General features: G+C 38.1%; 1 protein-coding gene across 20 annotated transcripts in view; it reads right to left on the bottom strand.

Annotated features, from left to right (window-relative positions):
- Positions 1 to 20919, bottom strand: part of rbfox1 (RNA binding fox-1 homolog 1) — a 108305-nt gene that overhangs the window by 23234 nt on the left and 64152 nt on the right. For 17 of the 20 annotated variants that reach the window (XR_004614807.1, XR_004614809.1, XR_004614806.1 and 14 more), the window contains 5 exons: positions 11371 to 11517; positions 11137 to 11190; positions 9369 to 9461; positions 4405 to 4465; positions 2004 to 2057 (listed from right to left, as the gene is read on the bottom strand). Coding sequence is in view for 16 of the 20 variants with exons in the window: in XM_034594520.1 (XP_034450411.1) it covers positions 2004 to 2057; positions 4405 to 4465; positions 9369 to 9461; positions 11137 to 11190; positions 11371 to 11517 (409 nt within the window). In the remaining 4 variants the exon portion in view is untranslated. The remainder of the gene's footprint in view (positions 1 to 2003; positions 2058 to 4404; positions 4466 to 9368; positions 9462 to 11136; positions 11191 to 11370; positions 11518 to 20919) is intronic. The other 3 variants (XM_034594521.1, XM_034594536.1, XM_034594527.1) reach the window with 2 other exon arrangements.

The raw sequence follows: 20919 nt of genomic DNA, 5'->3' as shown, positions 1-20919 counted from the left end.
CCTCCATTTTTCATCAGGTCAATGAATGATTCACTGTTTCTATTAGCATTTTATTAGATCTCCTTTTGGAAGAGATGTATAATTAGGGTTGGAAATGGCACCTCGATCTCCTTCTCAACCTTCACTCTCCCGAGCTCTCAAATTAAGCTTTGTGTCAGTCGCCCCCCATTAAGATTGATGATAAGTTAATAACAATACCGTGCAATAGCTCCACTCCACTACCACCCTCTCCCCCGTGCTCTCTCTCTCTCTCTCTTCATTCTTTCTCTTGATTTTTATTCCCCAACTAGAAATAGAAGAACAGTTTGTACCTTCAATCCAAGATTGAAATGCTAATGTCATCTAGAGTTTCACAGCTTTTTGTGATGTATCACTTAACACTACTGACATAACCTACCTTTAACATAAGCTTCCATTTTTACTTGCTGTTTGCTGATTGTGGCTTAAGTTTAGGCCATTTGACTGTTTTCCTGTGTACACATAAGTTCAAAACCTTTAAATTGCTGCATGTGGCTTCAAAGATTGTCTTATATGGTAAATGATTTACATTTATACGGGATGCTTTTCTTGTCTGTTGACCACTCAAAGCACTTTATGCTTTATGTTCTAATTCAATCAACCACACACATGCACACACACACACACACGCACACACTGATGATGCAGCTTCCAAAGCAGTTAAGGGCTCAGAATCTGTCCAAGGAACAAAGAACCAGGGTCTACTGATTAGTTAATAAACCTTCTACCTAATGTTCAGATTGCCTTGAACTAAAAATGTAAAACTTGACCCAATAACTAATATCACGGAAATGTTTCCATATTATATAAGCCCAATCAGCCAAATACTGGAAATGCTACAACCCTAGAGGTTTCAGTCCGATAGAGCGATATGATGCAATCTGATACAATTTTTATTTAAGGTTGCTATTTGTCAATTCTTCAAAAAGCATTGCTTAACTTCAAACAAGATAAGACCAAGGAATCTCAAGTATTTTTTTGTGACTTTACGACAGGAAAACACCCTTATGGTGGTGCCGCTGCAGCAGCTTGGATTCATTGTATTTGTATTGGCTAGCTCGTCTGATGATCAGCAAGTGGACATATTGGTGGGAAGATCTATTAAAGATCAGGACATCGTGTGGTGATTTGGACTTTATCAGGAACAATCGTGTCGAACAATGTGATATTTTTTCCAGGTATGCTAGTGTGAAGGGAGACAACATCTGATACTGAACTAAAAGCAAAGCTGGCAATTCTAAACTTAATAACATAAATACCAATACAGAAAAAGACTGAAAAGCTTGTGCACTCTATGCACATGTGCACATACACAAAAACAAACATGCCCCAATGGTATTTAGGGTACTTGAAAGGTGAGATAAAGGTAAATCAATACAAAGGCATTTTGTAATTAAAAGAACATGGGGGTGAATTAGGCAAACGACTGTCTGCAGAAAGTGCAAATATAGATTTTAATTTACAAAATATATTTCATACCTTTTAATGTCCTTGCAGAAATGAACAATTAGATTTTCTTCTCTCTTGTCCTTTACTTTCCATCATTCCTCCTCCCCTCTGGCACACTCTTTTATCTATCTTTGTTCCTCTTATCACAAAATACAGGTACTTTTTTTTTACCTTAATGGCCATAGTTAATTACAGGCTGGGGGCTGGGAAGTCGGTTAAGGGTTGGGCAAGGTAAATGGTGGGATGGCCAAGATTGCAGAGAGTCTGTGGGTGGGGACAGTGCAGTGTGTGTATGTTTTGCAGGAGAGATGACCGTTTATTGTTACATTTGTGCAATTCAGCACAGTTCTGCTCTGTAAACAGATTTGCTTGGTTGCATGTTGCTTTGAAGTAAATAGAAAGAAGTGATGAAGGTCAAAATAAAAATCGGGATGGAGTTGAGGAGGACAAATTAAGATGTGGAAAAAACACTGAAGAATGGGGGAAGATAATGACAAAGGAGATGGTGACAAATGGAGAAGGGCATGTCCTCTTACCTGCATAGAATTCTGGGCTGTAGACAGCGCTGACCACTGGATTTAACTTCCAGCCTTAAACAAGAAAGACAGTGGGACAAAGTAACAGACAATACGTAAGAGACAGAGCAGTAATTTATCACGCTTAAGTATATGCTCCATATGTCCTGAATGAATTTGGATCTACCTGGAAATGTATCCTGCTAATAAATCCAGAAATCAATCTGTCTGTCTGTCCTTCAGTTTTCTTGACAAGCATTGATCTACTTCAAACCTGCTGAGTGTATTACGAAGGACTCGAGGAACTGTTGTGTCAACTGTGATCTGAACAGAATGTTTCTTTTGTGAATTTGTAAGAAGAAAACATTACCTCCAACAGGCTAGTTTTCTGATTTTGTGAATAGGACAGGCACATTTTAACAGTGGCGTGTGGTTAGCATAGCCTCAAGTATCACTCATCATTCCATGCTCATTGCCATTTATGTGTCTATTTTTCGGGTAATCAACAAATGACAACCTAATTTTAATTTCAAAGCTTAAACTGGCTCAGTCGTTTCTTTCCAAACAGGAGAAATGGGGACAATGAGCACAAAGCCATGTTTTTGAATGACCAGATAAATCCGAGATATGGGTGATGACTCAGAGGGCTACAACAAAACTACATCTAATTAAAATCCAGGCAAATGCATGTTTAATGTACACATACAGTATTTATAGTATTCTTACTTCAGAGGGCAAATATCAAAAGAAAATGGCCCTTTATCTAAAGAGCTATTTCTATGAAGTCTAAATTAATTACAAATCTGAATGACATGTTTGTTTATTCAGTAGATGTCCCTCTGGCACCAACTGAAGCTTTGATAGTGGACAGAACTCTATTTTTTATTTATTTTTTATTTAGAAGGATAGGACAGGACTCTATAACCTTTGTACATCTGGGCACTAAGCAATCATCCACATTCTTCTTAGCAAGCTCTGTCGCGTTTCACAGGGATGCACAGGCGTTAACAGATTCTTGATAGATCTGGAGTTAGACTGAGACGTTCCAGGATATTACTGTTATTTTTTGATACATTAATACGACATGATTCGACCTGGAACAATGTTACATCCTGACTCATTTCATGGGAATGATCACACCAGCTCAGCCAACAAAAGCTTTGAACAGGTAATTGATCAAGATACAGTCAAGTTAGCTGTCCAAAGAAAAGCTGAGACTGAAGAGGGAACTTCATGTGGTTACCTCAACTGCCTTGACCATTAGCGCAGTTTTCTAGACAAATTTCCGACTCGGGAAGATCTCACAGGTGTTGTGCTTCCCTGTGAAACCACAACATTTAGCTGCTGTAGTCATAGCTGAGAAAAGGTGAAGTGGGGCTGTGACTTCCAAAAGAAGGTACGTTCTAAAAGCCATTAGTTTGTGTGCAATAACCACACTTCAACATACACTAGCAACTGAATTTGATTAGTGATTACTGTGCGTTGTGTGCGGTAGGTGTCAGTCTATGAGAAGTTTCCGCCTGTGTAAGACAACACGGTATGAACTACATTATTAACTATATATTAAAACATCAGAGGCTTCATTGACATACAGAGGTGAATTTTGGAACATGTGGCTTTCTATGCCCTGTAGCCAGATGGCCAAAGAAGTGAGGCATATAGGAATGTTTGAAGAAACACCAATGAATTTAGAGGTTGAAACACTGTTGTGTAACTTTGGTTTTATGTTAGGGCTCTTTGTCTGGAAAACAAACCCCCTCCCTATTCACAGGCTTCTTAAAAAATGTATCATGTTTTCCTACCTCAAGAGGCTTCTAGGAGCAACTACAGAAAAACATCCCCAGCATGATGCTGCCACCAGCACTTCCTCTCACTTCTCCATCTCCAATGTATCCTTTTCAAACTCTGGCCTCCTAACCCTAATAAGCCGAAATGTGTTGATCTAACAATAATTTTTTTTTTAAATACTATAGGTATTGCTGGGTTTTTTTTTTACCTCTTCAGACTTTTTCCCTTCATCACAAGCCTTGGATGTAGGTGATATTTTGACAGAATTCCATACACTGATTTAACTGAACTGGAGATGTTCATTCACTTGAAGGTGTTCTTGTTTTCATTCTCTGACTTGAGCTTTTCAATTACTTTTTCCAAGGTTACTTGACTTGCTGGTCATGGTCAAAGGTATTTACCTTTACTGTGTCCTGGGGGAGTAAATACTTGTGCAAACACATATTTTGTAATCAAAACTTATAATCGGTGTAGATCACGTTATCTGTTATCACTTTAAAAGTAAGGGGTTATTGTCTGTTGATCAGGGTCAGTAGTCACATTCAATTAATTCAATGTTGTAAAACCCTAAAACCTGAAAAAGTATGTAGTTGAATATTTCTTATTTTATAGTCACTGTAAACATGGACCTTACCATTTGCATATGGGTTGACTGTCTTCTTATTTGTCATTACTCTGGCTGTTGCATTGTTGACCTACAGCACGTAAAGAGAGAGCTCCATAAGTTATGATACGTATAAGTCAGGAGTAAATACAGTACATGTTAGAGTAAATCTTCATGCAAAGTTTCCCAGAGATGTAAACAAAGAAAACAGTATAGTGTGTCATGGCAAACACCCATGTCACCCGTGTGTTTTCGAAATTGCATTCAGAAACGCTTAAAACACATCCAAATCAAATCAGTTTTCTTTCTCATTTGCATATTTTCTATTTTATGACATTTTCCAGCATGCGCTCCCCAATTCTAGTGACATTTCAATAACATACAGATAAAAGTAATTAAAAAAACTGATGCACTTGGCAAAATGATGTTTTGTAAATGTACAGATGCATGCGGTGGGGAGAAAAAGGAGGGGAAAATACAAAGAAAATGTCAGTGGGCTACTAGATGAGAATATGTCGGGAGCATTATGCAAGGTTCAGTCAACCGATAAAACATGAGAAGAACTGTTGTGACGAAAGCAACACAAAGCATTCACACTCAGACAACAGCCTTTCAAAGTCATTGCAAAAATAAATCTTAAATTCAAAAATTCAACCTAAGAAAACAGATACTACTGAAATAAACCAACCACGTCAATCAATCCACCAATCAAATCATTCCAAATTCAAACAACAGCGAACTAAAAAATAAGGGTGCATTGTCTTCCAAAATGAAACAAAATAAATAAATGGGTTTCCAACAATCTGTGATGTGCAAACGGATTCATGTCTCAGTCAGTATCGCTCGCACACGCAGCTTTAGGAGAACACTTAGTGAATGGACACACGCTGACACGCAAGAAAATATGTATGTCAATATACAGCATCAACCCAACCACAATTCAAAAAGAAATGTAACGTGAGTTTTAGCGTTGCAAACGTTCCAAAGAGAGAGGAAGAGTGAGAGGAAATGCTGGCAGAATGGCTTGCTCGCCCACACTTACCATTCCCAAACCTTTGGCCCCTCCCACTTGTTTGTGTACTGTTACCGCTGTAACTGTGTTGGATGGGGCCCTAAACAAGCTACCGTTGGAAAGATGGTGGGGGAGTAGGGGATGAAAAAGGAATAAGCAGCATCTTACTCAGGTGGCCAAGAAAGTTTTGCAATCATTCCAGTGCACAAACTCTCTTTCAGCTCTCTGTATAGCAGCAGTTTCTTAAAGTTTACCTCCCACCATTTTGTCCAGACAAGCTGTCGTCATCCATCACACTTGGACCAAAATCTCATCTTATGCATTTAACTTTGGACAAAGGAGTGGAGCTTTTTTTGGACATTTTTACAAATTTCCCAGGAAATAATGCATCTTGATTAAGAAAATCAGGAATATTTAGGTCATTGATATCTATGAGTAGGTTCAGTTTGGTGATTGAATCTTAGTGGACCGTTGGAGTGCCATTCTAGTCGTTTCATATTTTGATGCAATCTGAGCCATTGCTTTATCATCTATTATTGTCACTGCCAGTGATTCATGTGCTTCGCTACTTGAAGTAGTGCAAAATCCTGCAGCTGTGGGATCATGGTATTAATTCATTAGGGCAGCAACTTAACCTTCTTATTATTTTAACAATTACTGATTTCTTTCATTCTTGAGGCCAATTTGATTGTTTTAATAAAAATATTATATATAAAAGAATATTTATCATTACCCAAGTTTATGTTTCAGGAGGTTTGTGTTTCTTTGTCAACTACGTAAATAGAAAAAGAAATAAATATGCAGTCTTAATATCAGTGCGAAATGTATATCATTGAAATTATTTAGAGATGTTGAAAATTAATTTGGGTCATACAAAGATATTCTGGGCATTGCAGAGAGTTGGGCCGATGGGTGGAGGCTGAGAAGAATTAACATAAATAATCGAACTTTGTCATTGCAAACATGAGGGCATGGCAATCCAGAGGATTTGAATAACTTTAAGGATAATTGCTGTTATAGTTGAGCAATTAGATGAGCAACAATCCAGAAAGTAGACTGAAAGATCTTCTCTCTATTTTTCACTTCTAACAAGTGGATAATGTATTGGGGCTGGAAATTAATTAGCTGATAATTATTCTTAAGTCACATTTGGAAAAGATTGACAGTACAACAGGAGGTGGACAATTAACTATTTACTGTGGCTCCAAGAAATTCAACTCCTAAATCGGGAAGGTATTTTAGATTTATATGAGTTGAGTTAGAAATGGTCTTCAGAATCCTAATTCAGTCAAATCTGAATACTCAAAAACTGAAATGATATAATTCGGTGTGATGTAGACTTTTAACAGATCTGATTATCTCCAAAGGTCAATGCAAAAAACAGCCACTAATCTGCTTAGCAATCACATAAATATGCCTCAGCTAATTATTCCATTTTGGATCAAATTTATTACATTTGAATTCTTCAGCATCTTACTAATCTATTCGTAGTTATTGAAAAGAGCAACTGCTACTAGCTCATTCATACTTTTGATGGGAAGAATTTGACAAAACATGAACAAATATTTGGTAAATTTGTGGTTTAATCCTGGCTTTAACTTTTACCTGATCATATTTGTTCCTGAAGAAATCTATCTGGTGGTGTGAGTATGTTTCCATCTAACAAAAGCAGGTTGAACTTAACTGGTTTCACACAAAAGGATTAAACAAAAAAGAAAGCATATAAGGACAAACAGCTCTGCTCAGATATAGTTTAGGTGCCATTATGAAAATTGAATGGGAGTATTGGGTGGTTGGGTGCATTTAGTGGTACAATGGACTTAAGTATTTGACTTTGTCTTGTGGAAGCCTCCTCCTGTCGAAGATGTTTAGAGAAGAAGCCTGAACTTTCAAATTCACATTGACCAGAGTTTTTTAGGTCTTCAATAGGGACAATGTGACAATGAATTCTGCTGATGTGTGTTCTTTGGATCACAATAGCAAATTGTGTTAGATACAGTAGTGAGCTTTAGTTGGTATGCAACAAGGATGTAAAGGGCTAATGTGGCTCAAAACAATTAACTATGAGAATGTGTTGTCAAAGGTCAGGCAAATAAGTGGATAATTGGTCAAATTCTAAAACAGGGAAAGGGCTATGACCTGCTAGAGCCACAAGATAAACATTGTAGTTTTGAGAAGGAGAATGATTGAGGGAAAGAAGAAGGTCCAGTATGTAGGAGACTGCGCAAGGTGCCTGGGAAGAACTTCTGTAGTTCCAAATCAACAAATAATGCCCCAAAGCTATGTGTAATAAATTCATAAAAAAGAGAGGAGGCACAGGTAAGAGCAACAGGAATATATCACTATAGGGCCGTCTGTTTCTCATAAATACATGGTTTCATTCCTGCGTTCTTAAGGTTAATACGATCTAGTAATAGGTAGGGAAGTGAGTAGGTACAGGGGTGAAGGTCCATCTATGGGCCCACATTGCTATGTGGCAAAAATAATGATGGCAGTTTTCCTACAGAATCTGGAGGTCTGGAACTGGTACTGCTGTGGGCCTGTATTGGTAAATGGTTTGTATTTATCTAGGGCCTTTCTAGTCTTGATGACCACTCAAAGTGCTTTACAGTACAATTTGTTGCCATTCACCCATTCATGCACACAGTGCATCTATGGGCAGCACTTTTTCTATGAGGGGAAATTCGGGGTTCAGTATCTTGCCCAAGGACACTTCAGCATGCAGATGGTGAAGACTGGGACCGAATTGCCGACCTTCTGGTTAGATGGCGACCGCTCTGCCCCCTCAGCCTCATATTAATATCCTTTGAGACATTAAGACCGGGATACTCAGAACACACTTGATGGACTACATATCACCATTAGAAATGCCTTAGAGTTGCTCAGAAAGAGCTCGACAGCAGAGATTGGGGCTAGGGAGGAGGAATTTGTGGTACCTTCCTTTGCCTGCTGTTGCCTACATTAACCAGGATAAGGGGATGGAGGTGGTACCAGGGAACTACAGCTTTTTTAAGGGTATAATCATAGAAATATATTAATTTATATCTGTATGAAGGTTTTTTTCGAATGGAGCATTGCAAATGTGATAGATGGAAGCAAACCCAAACGTGGTGCAAAAAAGCAATTGTTTTTAGGTTTAGGTATTTGGGTGTTAACTTTCTAATGCCCCAACCCATTGTTGCTCATTGCCAAATCTTCCAAGTCATTTAAAAGTAATGTAATTCCCTCCTGAAGTGCAGCCCATGTAGTAAAGTCCCCATGGTCCAGACTCGATTCTGGACTGTGCAGATTCTACAAAATGGTACAGAGTTAAAATGTGGAGAGAATGAATAGGATGAATAGTATGAGTTTATTGAGTGTTTGGTGGAAAGTAGTTGACACCAGTAATAAGTTATAGGTTAGTGGTGTCTTGTGTTTAGTCCATTGAGTGGACACAAGATATTGAAAGAGCCTAATGTAATGTCATTCCACTGAGTCTGGTAAGTTGTAAACCTTGCATTTCGCTCTCCCTGTGTCTTCAAATTCCTAAGCACTTCCTCTGTCCATGGATAAGCAAGATTTCAGGACTGGAACTGAGTTGCTTTCTTTTTTAAGCATTTATTACATCTTTGTCAATGGGCTGGGTAGTGTAGATTTTCACTTTTAAACCTCTGGTAAGGTCCTTCACAGTATAAAATCAATTAAAATAGGAAAATGAAAAAAAAAAGTAAACTAACAAAAAATCTCTTACATACAATAATGATGGACAAGTTCAACATTTACTTGTGTTTTGGTTAATGAAACTGCTAGAAAAAGAAAAGGGAAATGATTAGACTCAGTTTGATGTCATGAGAAAGATGGCAAAATGGGACATGGCAGTAGACTTGTCAAACACACACACACACACACACAGACCCACACAGATACAAAAACACATACACAAACAATGTAAAGGGGGACAGAGGGGGGGTAGAAGTCCAGATAAATATTTGAGAACATGCACCTCTATTTTACGACCTTCTACCACGGTGCCGTGTAATTTCTCCCTGGCTCTGTCGGCATCCACACTGTGCTCGAATGTTACGAATCCAAAACCCTGCATGCCAGACAGAGAGAAGCAAGAACAACATTCACATTATATTCTAAAAATTGTATTCAACATTACAGTGAACTGTGGCTTACATCAATAGGAACACAATGGATTAAAATGTTCACCTTCTACTTCAGTTTTTACATTCCAATATCCAATAATAGTTCTTAAATATGCACTTAGGTCGCATAACCTGATGACCTGTAACTCTATAAAATAATGTAGCTAGCAACTCATTAGCTCTGTATATAGTTAGCGACACATGCTAATGGTATTTGCATACATTAGATGTAAATAGCTGTTCAGGGTAACAACAATTATTGATATAGGATAGTCATCAAATAAAGTAAATGAGCAAGAAAAGAAAAAAAGTCAATTATTGGAATTGAAGACTTCCATGGTTTATCATTGCCTACACCGCACAATTACACTTAGGCCTTAAGGATTATGATAACATGTTTCAAAAATAAATGCTTTCAAGGGGTGAGTCACAACTGCATGTAAATGTTAAACATACAGTAAATTGTCTACCTATATTGCATAGTTGTAAAGCAAATTGGTTCCCTCTAATGAAGTAATTACATAGGAAATTAAATTCAACAAAAGAATGAAGGGAGAACTAAGTTATTTATGGTTTTGCTAATGGCACTAAGAAAAAAAAAACACTGTTATATTAGGAAGCAAAGAACAATAGCCAAACCTAAAAATAGATTAAGACGAAAGTGAAAAATCTTATAGGAACTTCAGGACTTTATCAATCAATCAATCAATCAATCAAATTTTATTTGTATAGCCTATATTCACAAATCACAATTTGTCTCATAGGGCTTCAGGAACGTCATCCTTGATGAACAACATTCAAGCTCAGTTAAACAGAAGAATGTTCTAATGAGGACGTTGTAATATACCAGTATTGATCAGCCATGACTCTGGGTTGTTAAGGAAATAGAGTGGAAACTTTATTTATATACTTAACTTTGAACATCAACCTACAACATTGTCATCAATACCAGCATCCCTCAATAATGTGTTTTATCACTGTAGGTATCATTGAACGCACTTATCTTGTTGTACTTATGAAAAAGAGGTTGGACAATTGTCCTGATTATATGAGATGTGAAGGACAGTTAAGGGTCCAAAACTAATTTTGATAGGTTTTTAAGAAAATGATCAGGAGTCGCCTCACAGCTAGACGATTTGAATCCTGGTTTGGCTGGGGTCATTCTGTGTTGAGTTTGCACCCTGTCCTGTGTTCATACACATCACCTGTTATAGCTCAAATGAAATAATGTAATAATTCCTCTGCCTAATACAATCAAGGGATGGGAGGAATACCTGAAAAAAACTGACAAAGAGAATATGCACTACCACTACTGTTTCAAAATGTACCTACTACTGTAGCCACTGAAAACGCCTTTCTGCTCCCACCACTATCTCACACAATGTCATCTCCACAATCATTTTCATATAAGTGCTCCAAATGGTAAGTGCTGAAGCACCACAGACTACAGCTTACCCAAGAAGATAACGAAATAGCTAAAGGGGCGAAGACCCGCGTGAACATCTGTGATTTCCAGGTCGTACAGACTCACCTTAAAGCTGACACAATATAGGAGAGCCAGAAACAGTTAATCAAAAAACAAAATCAAAAAAAGATTAAGAATTAAAAAGTATCATGTACCTTGGAGCCGCGCTCGTTGAAGATGATTTCCACATCTAAGATTTTGCCAAATTGCTGTAGAGAGACAAGCAAAACATTAATGCTGGCTCAATTGAATCTCATTTTCATGTCATCAATTCAATGTCGTGATTGTTAACCAAAATAAAACCTCACATATATAAACTTCAAAAATATACAAATTTACCTGACATTTCTTACATTTCTGTATGCGCATCAGATATATACTGTACTTACGCCGAACATTTGCCTGAGATCTGGGTCTCTGAACCTGAAGGGGATGTTGGAGACATGAAGTCTCTTGGGTTGGGCCTTGTTATCTGTGCATTCAGGTACACACTGTGTTGGTGGCTGACTGTCCGTCTGAGCGGCATCATCTGTCTGCTGGAAAAACAAATGAAAGATGCATAAAAGCCCCTCCAGCATCTATGATCACATTATACTACATCCTTATAGTTTTCTTGACAATAAAAGCAGCAGTATATTTTCTGTATATCTGGAGTTATTTAAGATTTTTCCCTAGTAGGCTTCCCTCTATGCAGGAGTTCCATTGTAGAGGCATGGATGATTTCTAGAGGTGGAAACCACAAACCACTATACTGATTCAAATCATGTAATTTCATTGTCTCAAATACATTTCAATATGAATTGAATGCGCAATGTTTGCAGGAAGGACCTGGATCTTCATAGTTCATCACACGCTTATACCCAAATGATGGCTGTGTAGAAAGCAATGTCTTTCCAAAAGAACTGCAAAGTGCTGATGGGACCAAAGACAGAGCCCCTCCCTCCCTTGTGTAGTCTCTTAGCTCAGCCCCCGTCAGTGGACCATGGTGGTCAGTGGAGTTTCCAGCAGTCTGCATTTATGACCTGACAGCTAGGGCACTAAAAGAAACGTAAAGTAAACACATCATGGAACAGTTGTATTCACTCAGAACTAAGCTGTTAAAGCAATCATATTCACTGGTAACCTTGCAATAGTACCACAGTTGGTAGATCAGTGTGTGCACACATCATGTGTCTATGTGAACGTGCAGCCTGATTACAACATAGAAATGATATTATAAAATCCAGGGGCCTCATTTATAATCGCTGCGTACGCACCAAACGGGGCCTGAAACTTGCATACGCCATTTCTCAGGCAAACTTTGGGATCTATAAAAACAAACTTGACGGGAGAATGTGCGCACTTCCACGCTAACTCTCACTCACGTGTGCGAACATTTTGGAGATGGGAAAATGACGATGCAGATGTGAGGAGGTGAACTGAAGCAGATTATTGATCCACTTTATCAATAACATTAAAACCAACAGCGTTATTTGTGCCAGCGTGACAAAACAGTTCAAATTATGTTCAGATTCCATTAAACAGTGGAGTTGCAGAGCCGAGTCATTAATAGTTTTTAATAATATCTTCTAACACTGTGTGAATCATCAAGGACGAGTGTGTGTAAAATCTCTGCAGTGAACGTGACTGTGCCAACAGGCGCACAGAGCGCACTGGAGATCACTCACAAAAAATAAAGAAAAACTATTCCAAAAAATATCCCAGAGTGGAGGTTAGGATCCCACATGTGAAGTAATCTGTCCAATCTGCTTTTAATATATATATTTATATATCTCTATTTATATATAAATACTGCCGTGACACTGAAGGATTTAGAGGAAACAAGTGTTCAGTGATCACATCGATTTTTGGTCCCATGATGATGACTAATCAGCTGATATAGATTCTATAGATCTGGGATCTTGGATCTTTTTGCTGAACTGAGTCCAGTATTACACAGACTGACCCGATGGAACTGAACCATCCCAGTACAAACACAAGTTCTCACCACTCTGGTTTATTAGCCTACAGGTTTGTGTGTGGTATGATTAACACTGTATACTATTTACCTTTCTATGTAGAGCCTCTTTTAATCAACTTATAAATATAATTATGTTAAATTCTATAGAATGTGTATAGTGCAGTTCAATAAAAATATGTACAGGTGAACAAGTTCGCTCACATTCTGACAGTGTGAAGAAATATTTTTTTGGCTCCACCTTTGAATTTGATCTTTTCTTATTTCAGGCACCGTTCTTTCTATCGTCCTCACTCTCACTCACTGTTTTATCTGCAGCAGCAGCAGCAGTGTATCAGTGTATTTTATTTATTAATAACATCACTGCTGTGGCCACCAAACAATATGTCTTTCTTCACCTCCACCTCACTAACAATGACCTCGATGTCAGTGTCAGAGAGTTGTGCTTGTTCTTCTCATCGCTTGATGCCGTGACTCACAGTAGGAACCCATTGGTCAGCAGGATAATTAAATATTCATAAGGTGCTTTGTATTGACCATTTATGGTTGAATGTTGGCGTGCAGGGGGAGGGATATATGGCAGATCCACGTATGCATGTTTCCAGGTGGACTGTGATTTATAAAGGGAACATTGCTTTCAGCTGTACGTGTGCACGGTTTTATAAATCGGAATCTTTTTTTGTGTACACCATTTTTAGTTCTATAAATGAGGCCCCTGGGCATTAAACTGTCTCCAAAAGCTGAGCATCTTAACAAATGTCCCTTTTAATGATAATGGTTACAATCCTGAATCCGGTCACAGCACAGTTCCACTGCCTGGTCTGAGACCTGCCTGCATAACATGCAGGTGTATGTTAAAGGGTGGGTGGGGTGATAGGTTGGCAGTTCATTTCCGGACAGTTCTCACATTAATCACTCACCAAACAACTTTATTGTGAGACAGTATTAAAAGGAATCAAAAAGCTGAGGTGAGGCCTAATGCATAGAGCCCATGAATTAGTAGCTACAAGTTATATATGGTTCATGAGACAAAATCAAGAAACAAGTCAAAACCTGAAGGAATTCTGCAAACACCCAAACATGATGGATGCTCCTGCACACATACAGGGTCACAGCAGCAGTCTGTGTTTGTCCTTTAGCTCTCAGTGTGAGTGAGATCGATGGCTGTTAAACACAAGAGAGGATTCAACAGTCTCCTGTTATTCTGTGTGTGCTTGTGTGTGTGTCTGTTTGTGTGTGAGTGTTACACAAAGTGTTGAAGTGTCCTTTGGACGGCATCAGAGCTGCTTTTTCAAAACATATGATTATTGAAGGAAAAACTCTTGCTGGTTTGTTAATATAGTGATGGTACAATAACATTAGAGAGGCTATAATTCAATTGACTGAAAACCCCCAAAACTGGCACGAAATGTTAGCAAGGAAGCTGCAATAAGCATGTGTAAGAGGACCAGAAAGACAATGTTTTCTACTCTTCCCTGCTCCTTCTCTCTTTCTCTTGCTCACACGATTACCAGGCTCCAAGTCAGCTAAAAATACAGCCTGCTGTGTGTGTGTATATGTGTGTGTATTTGTGTGGGTGTGTGAGCTCGAAAAAAAGCTGCATACGGCCGACAGACTGTAACTCTTCCATGCAATGCTGAGGTATACAGGGGCACATACGGAAAGAAGTGCACACACGCAGTGACAGCCATCTGTGCATGGCTCCACGTCAGTGGTGACATCCACCTACACGAGGAGTAAAAAATAAAACAAACAGTGACACAAAGCTTCTCATCTCATCGCTTTTGACATCAGGAACCAATATGTGAGTTGAGGCGAGGCTGAATGTGTAGTGGTTTCCGAGATTCTGGAAATTTTGCTAACATTCATGTTCCCAGAGAAGGAGGGAAGACAATTAAATGTAACCTGAAGAGATAATAGTAAAAAGGCTTTTGGAAAATATTTGATGTTTAGAGTTTTGTCAGAATTTAGTTATTCTTTATTCTAGAAAGAGAAAGAAACTAGAATCACTGCTTCACAGTTTCCCTTCAGCAACCTGTCAAATTATAAGGAAAGACAAAGAAAATGTGTGTTTCATTCTACTTAGCATATGAATTATTGTGTTTTGAGCTAACAGTAACCTTGACATGTGACCACCAAATTTCATATTAGTTGATCCTTAAGTTCCACTGAATGTTTGTGCCAGATGTTACAGAATTTTCTGTAGGCATTCCTGATGATAACACAAGCACAATAATGGTATGGACTCTCCTACTTAGGATGGAAAGAGTAACATTGCTACACAACACAGTTGCCCTGAATGAATGGACTGGTTACTATTTGGGATTAACTCGGGATGTATCATTTTAAACATGTCAGTATCAGTGAAATACAATTTATTTATGTATAATTGTTAATATACTTTATGGGCCTGATCTACTAAGATCCCAAATAAAGAGTGCTAAATTGCATGTGCATTATAACAGATTGCATTTTTGGTTGTTGGGCGTTTACCGGGTGATCTCCTAAAAATAATTGTGTAAATGATAACAGGTGCAAACATGGTAGAAGCAGTAGTATTTTGCGTGCGTTATTGGTTTCCGCCATGGAGCATTACAGAGAGCAGAGTGACCGCAAGCCCAAAGCGAACTTTAATGCTATGGAATTGGAGGTGTTAGTGGAAGAGGCAAACAAACATGTTGTTGAGCCACAGCAAAGAAATATTCATACAACTCAAAGAAACGCGATATGGGAGAGTATCTGCCAGAAAGTAAATGCTGTGGGTAAAACAAAAGAACAACCGATGAAATCAAGAGAAGATGGCAGGACATAAGAAGAAGAACAAAAGACAAAATAGCTCATAATAAAACCTCTGCAAATAAAACAGGTGGGGGGGCCGGTGGAAGAGATGCCTCTGACCAATATTGAGCAGCAGGGCAGTTCACCTTCTGTGGCACGAGCGCTCAGGCACGACACTTGGGCGAGATGAACGCACTGGAGACAAGCGTAACTTGCGAAAAAGAAAACCCTCAGTTAAAAATGTAATGTTGGCAAAAAGAGGGAAATAGGAAGACATAATGAATGTTAATGTTAATTTTTCTTTAGGCTTGAGGTACATATTCTATTCTTTATTCTATTCTGTGAATGCTCAGTTTTGTTTGGCTGCTGCCATCTGTGTGTAACGCTGTGCCGACCTACCTCTCTAACATATTAAATATGGACGCAGTCACAATCCCTGCAATTATTTTCAGGCTTTGTAAATCACAATGCGTGTGCTAAATTAAAGTGTTTGTATCTACTCCTCCCAATATTTTGCGAACTCGGGTAGAAACGCCCGATATTGCATCTTCATTAAGGCAAACATACTAAATGGACAGCGTGTGTTATTCTGCACGCAATCCTCAGTGTGCACCATTAGTAGATCCGCTTGCATGTCATTTTGCGGTTTAGTTATTAAAGGTTTGCGCGTACTAACGTTTAGTCGATCAGGCCCTAAGACTTTATTATTTAGAAATGTGAATAATAATTACCCTATGCACAAGCAGTGTTTGTGTGTTTGTTCACACAAAATCCAAACACATCGATATATGATATCTCGTATTATATTTCATATATAATGTGATAAGTTACGTTAGAATAAAATCACAATGAGGTCAGAAAACGACGTCATGCATTGTTCAAAAAAGCTTTTTTCCCGGCCTTACCCATCCTACTGGACTATCACAACCTGAAGCGTGTATATACATTGACAAATTACTTATGTGTTAGGATTGATGTCATCAAGAATTTACTTTGACGGAAATTAAAATACTTCAAATAATAGATATACTTTTATAATATAATACAGTTAAAACAATTTAAGGAGATAATGCCTCTGATTTTTACTCCCACACTAGCCAATGACAGGTTTGAGGAATGACTTGAAGTTATGTTGGACCAGGAAATGTCATTTGACAATGTCCTGGTCACAAAATAAGTCTCTATAGGTCAGCCTTCTTTCACCTGCACAATATCGTGACTTAGAAAGGATTCTTAAAATTCAAATCATGCTGCTCACATACGATGCCCTTAAAATTCAAGCCATGCCAGCTCATAAGACTGTATTGTCCAAATAGATCACTTCGTTCCCAAAACACAGGCTCTCCTGTGGTTCCAAGAGTCTGTAAGAGTAGAATGGGAGGTAGAGCCTTCAGCTAACCAGGCTCCTCTCCTGTGGAACCAGCTCCCACTCTGGGTTCAGGAGGCAGACACCATCTCTACCTTTAAGGTTAAACTTAAAACGTTCCTTTTTGATAAAGCCTATAGTTAGGGCTGGGTCAGGTGAGTCCTGAACCATCCCTTAGTTATGGTGAAATAGGTCTAGACTGCTGGGGGAACTCCCATCATGCACTGAGCTCTTCTCTCTCTCTCTGCTCTCTCTTGGTTCCTGCCCCCCCACCCCCCCTTCTCTCCCCTCTTTTTCACCCATCTCTCCATTCATCCCCATTTTCCATACCCCAACCATTCGAGGCAGATGGTTGGGGGTATGAGTCTGATTCTGCTAGAGGTTTCTTCCTGTTTAAAATGATTTTTTATTTCTCCACAGTCGCCAACTGTTGGATGTCCTTATAATTTTTTAACATTTTGACCTTACTAGGTTACGTTCCTTGGGATAGTTGTGAATGGTGCTATACAAATAGAATTGTATTGAATTGAATATATGATGCACTTTAACATACAGTACAGAACACATGATGTGCTTCTTGATTGGAAGTTTCAAAATATCTATTTTTCTTTCTCTTAACCCCCTACTTCTCTCAACACACACAACGTGGGGCTAACAGTCAGGGGAAATGAGGCTGACGTTGTTCTATAAACACTCTGGTCAGATGAGGTCATCCTTCCAGCACACACATGCTACTGAGAGTGCTGCCTATTTCCACCTCCAGGCACAAAACATTGTAGCTGTAAACTGTATACAATAGTATTTTGCCGGGTACTAAAGGAAGTATCTGAAATGTGACACAGTATTCGTCTAGAAAAGCAATGTAGCATTAAGTAGTCGAATAACATCATGACAACTACCATGGCCTGGCCAGTTGATTGGCCCACAGAATCAGGCCATGCAGTGTTAGAAATACTAATCAAAGTGAAAACAATACTGGGAGCTACAGTCAATTAGACCTATGTTCCATATCACAAAGTTAAAAGTCATCTCAAACTGGTACATGCCAGTGAGTTCAGGAAATTTCACTGACCCCCTAGTCACCAGATGTGAATCCAGTAGAACCTTTGGGATGTGGTCGAACAGGAGATTGGCATATTAATAATATAAAGCTGACATATCTGCAGAAATGTTGTAATGCAGTCATGCAAATATGGAGCAGAATATCAAAGGAAAGTTTCCTACATCTTGTGGAATCAAAGACACAAACAACTGCAACTGTTTGCGAATATAGCAAGGGAAATATCCAGCCTTTAAGAGTCATCAGTGGCTGTTATATATTTTGAGTCATACAAAATAATACAAAATAAGGCCAATTTTAAATGCCACAGTTATGTTTGAAAACCACAGAATAATTGTGAAAATACATCATGTCATCCATCATTACATTTAATAATTGTATTTTATCCTGTAAGGCATAGGATAAATTAAAAATCAGTAATGTGCCATGTGGATGTCAAATAAGTGTATTGCCTATAAGATCCTGAAATGATGTCAGAATCATCTGTCATCATGGTGTTTTGGGGCTGAGATTCATTGTTGGCACAAACAGCTGAAGCTTGGTGGAGCAAGAGAATCACAGTGTCCCAGATGCAGAGAGGCACGTGGCTGAGAAAAGGAAGAGAGCAAATAAAGTAGAGAGAAGAAGGTTTGATGATGTGGGGGAAAGCAGTGCAGGAGACAGACTGGGTGTGCAGGAGAACTAATGAGACTTCCAGATGTACAGTATGCCTTCATCTTGCTGCCAACATGCTTTGTTGCCTCACTCTTTCCTCTGGTAGAATAACTTGCAGTAAAGAAATAAATGTACAACACTCAGTACCCAGCACATAAACAAGGCCTGCATCTCTGATAAGGCAGAATAAGAATAACTAGAAATGTGAAACTAGAAATAGCACTCGTTGTCAATGACTGATTGATCTTTTTTTTCCACGACTGCATCACATGAAGACAGGGTTTGAACTGTCTGATCCTTTTCCTTTTCAAAATGACACTCTCTTTTTACTCCCTCATTCCACTTATGATAGACAGAATCTTGACTGAACTTTGGTCTTCAGCCCATGACAAGTGGCTGAATTAATAGTCAAAGCATTGTTGTTTTTTTTCATGTATTTCAATATGTGTCTGTATTACTGCACAATTGAATGTGTCTGTTTTGTGAGGTAAATTACATGACTGTTTTAAAATCATATTTACACTGTTAACCTTTTTTGTTGTATTTTTACAGTTAAATACCATAAAATACAAAGTGAATATACCATAAATATATTTAAAGTCAGTTACTGCAATTTGCATGGCATTATCGAAGTAGTGCATGATGCAAAAGGTAATTTACAGTAACTTTGTATATTTTTGGAAAATTGCAGAAACACACTAGTTCAGACATTTGCGGTAGTTCAACATGTCTATGACTATTTCTCCATGTTTTACTCTAAAGAAAAGTTTTTTTTTATGTTGGAACAAGTTCTACCACTGTGTTGTAGAATGGGAACAGACTGTTTCTCAGTTTGAAAACATTGGAACTACTGAGAAGGAATCCTGTTTGTTGTGGTCTGTAATGTCACACAGAGACTTAAGGTGAGCTGTTATTTTAAACTACTCAGTGCTTGACTCACTGCTTACATTTTTTGTACATTTATGATAGTATGTGTTTATTATTAGTCTTTGCAAAGATCTGAATAGCTTTAGATAAGTTGTGCATTTTCACTTGTCTTAAAAAAAGAAAACTAATAAAAGGAATATCTGTTTATACTATGTGTGACCAAAACATTAATATAACCCTAACCCTTGATCTTGGGAAAACAAGATGCAATCCAAGCCCAAGTGAATGTTTGTTCCAAATGTTAAAGAATATTGCATTTACAAGGCAGAAAAGGTCAAGGCCATAGTGACCTTGACCTTGAAGTGCTATGGAGTTAAAAAACTCCTGAAAAAACTGTGACCTTTTGACCTTTGACCTTTGACCACCAACATTTATTCAGTTCATCTTTGAGTCAAAGTCAGAGCCACTGGCTTAAGAAGACTCTGACTTCAAATGAGTATTGTCAGTTAACCAGTTAAACTGTTATTTGTGAACATCCCCAATCCTTTGTATCAGTGGCAACAGTTGGTGAGATCTTAGTCTGATATAGGGGGATGTTCCCCTCACTTTTATAGTTGAAGGTTGATATCCAAGTATAACTCAACGAACCTTACAGTGTTCTCTTGGAGTCTTATCAACATGTTGAAGATGAGAGTGCAACAATGCTGATGTTTTCATTTAGGGAACCCTCACTTATTACTGTGTGCGCACAGCAATAAGCTTAACAAGCAGGAGCAACTGGTGCATGGGATGTTTGCAGAGCTACAATGGGTTTTGCTTCTCAGGATGGAGGATGTCATGAGCATCTGAAGCCTGAATGGAGTACCTGCACACACCTGTGAGCAACTATTTATTTACAGTGAATCTTAAAAACACAGGGAAAATAGGCAGTAAAAATACATTTTCTTGTACAAAGACACAAATAAAATATTGTATATTGATTTAATAGGAAATAATCAACATGATTTTTATGTAACACACTACATTTGATCTTCTATCAAGAAATATTAAAGAAATGCTTTCTCCTTCATATCTTGTCTTGATTTACATGTAACAAAAAATGTATAATAAAAAACTTATTATGGTCTTAAAATCATTAATTAATTTCTCAGTATTATCAAATCATTCATCACTGATCAAACATTATGTCTGATCAGAGTGATATTTGCTACATATGGACTTCTAGTTAATATATTTAACTTTTATTAGCATAATCT

Source organism: Hippoglossus hippoglossus, chromosome 8 (assembly GCF_009819705.1).
Source record: "Hippoglossus hippoglossus isolate fHipHip1 chromosome 8, fHipHip1.pri, whole genome shotgun sequence".
Lineage (NCBI taxonomy): Eukaryota > Metazoa > Chordata > Actinopteri > Pleuronectiformes > Pleuronectidae > Hippoglossus > Hippoglossus hippoglossus.
The sequence above is the reverse complement of the archived record's forward strand: the minus strand, read 5'-3'. Positions and strand labels throughout refer to the sequence as shown.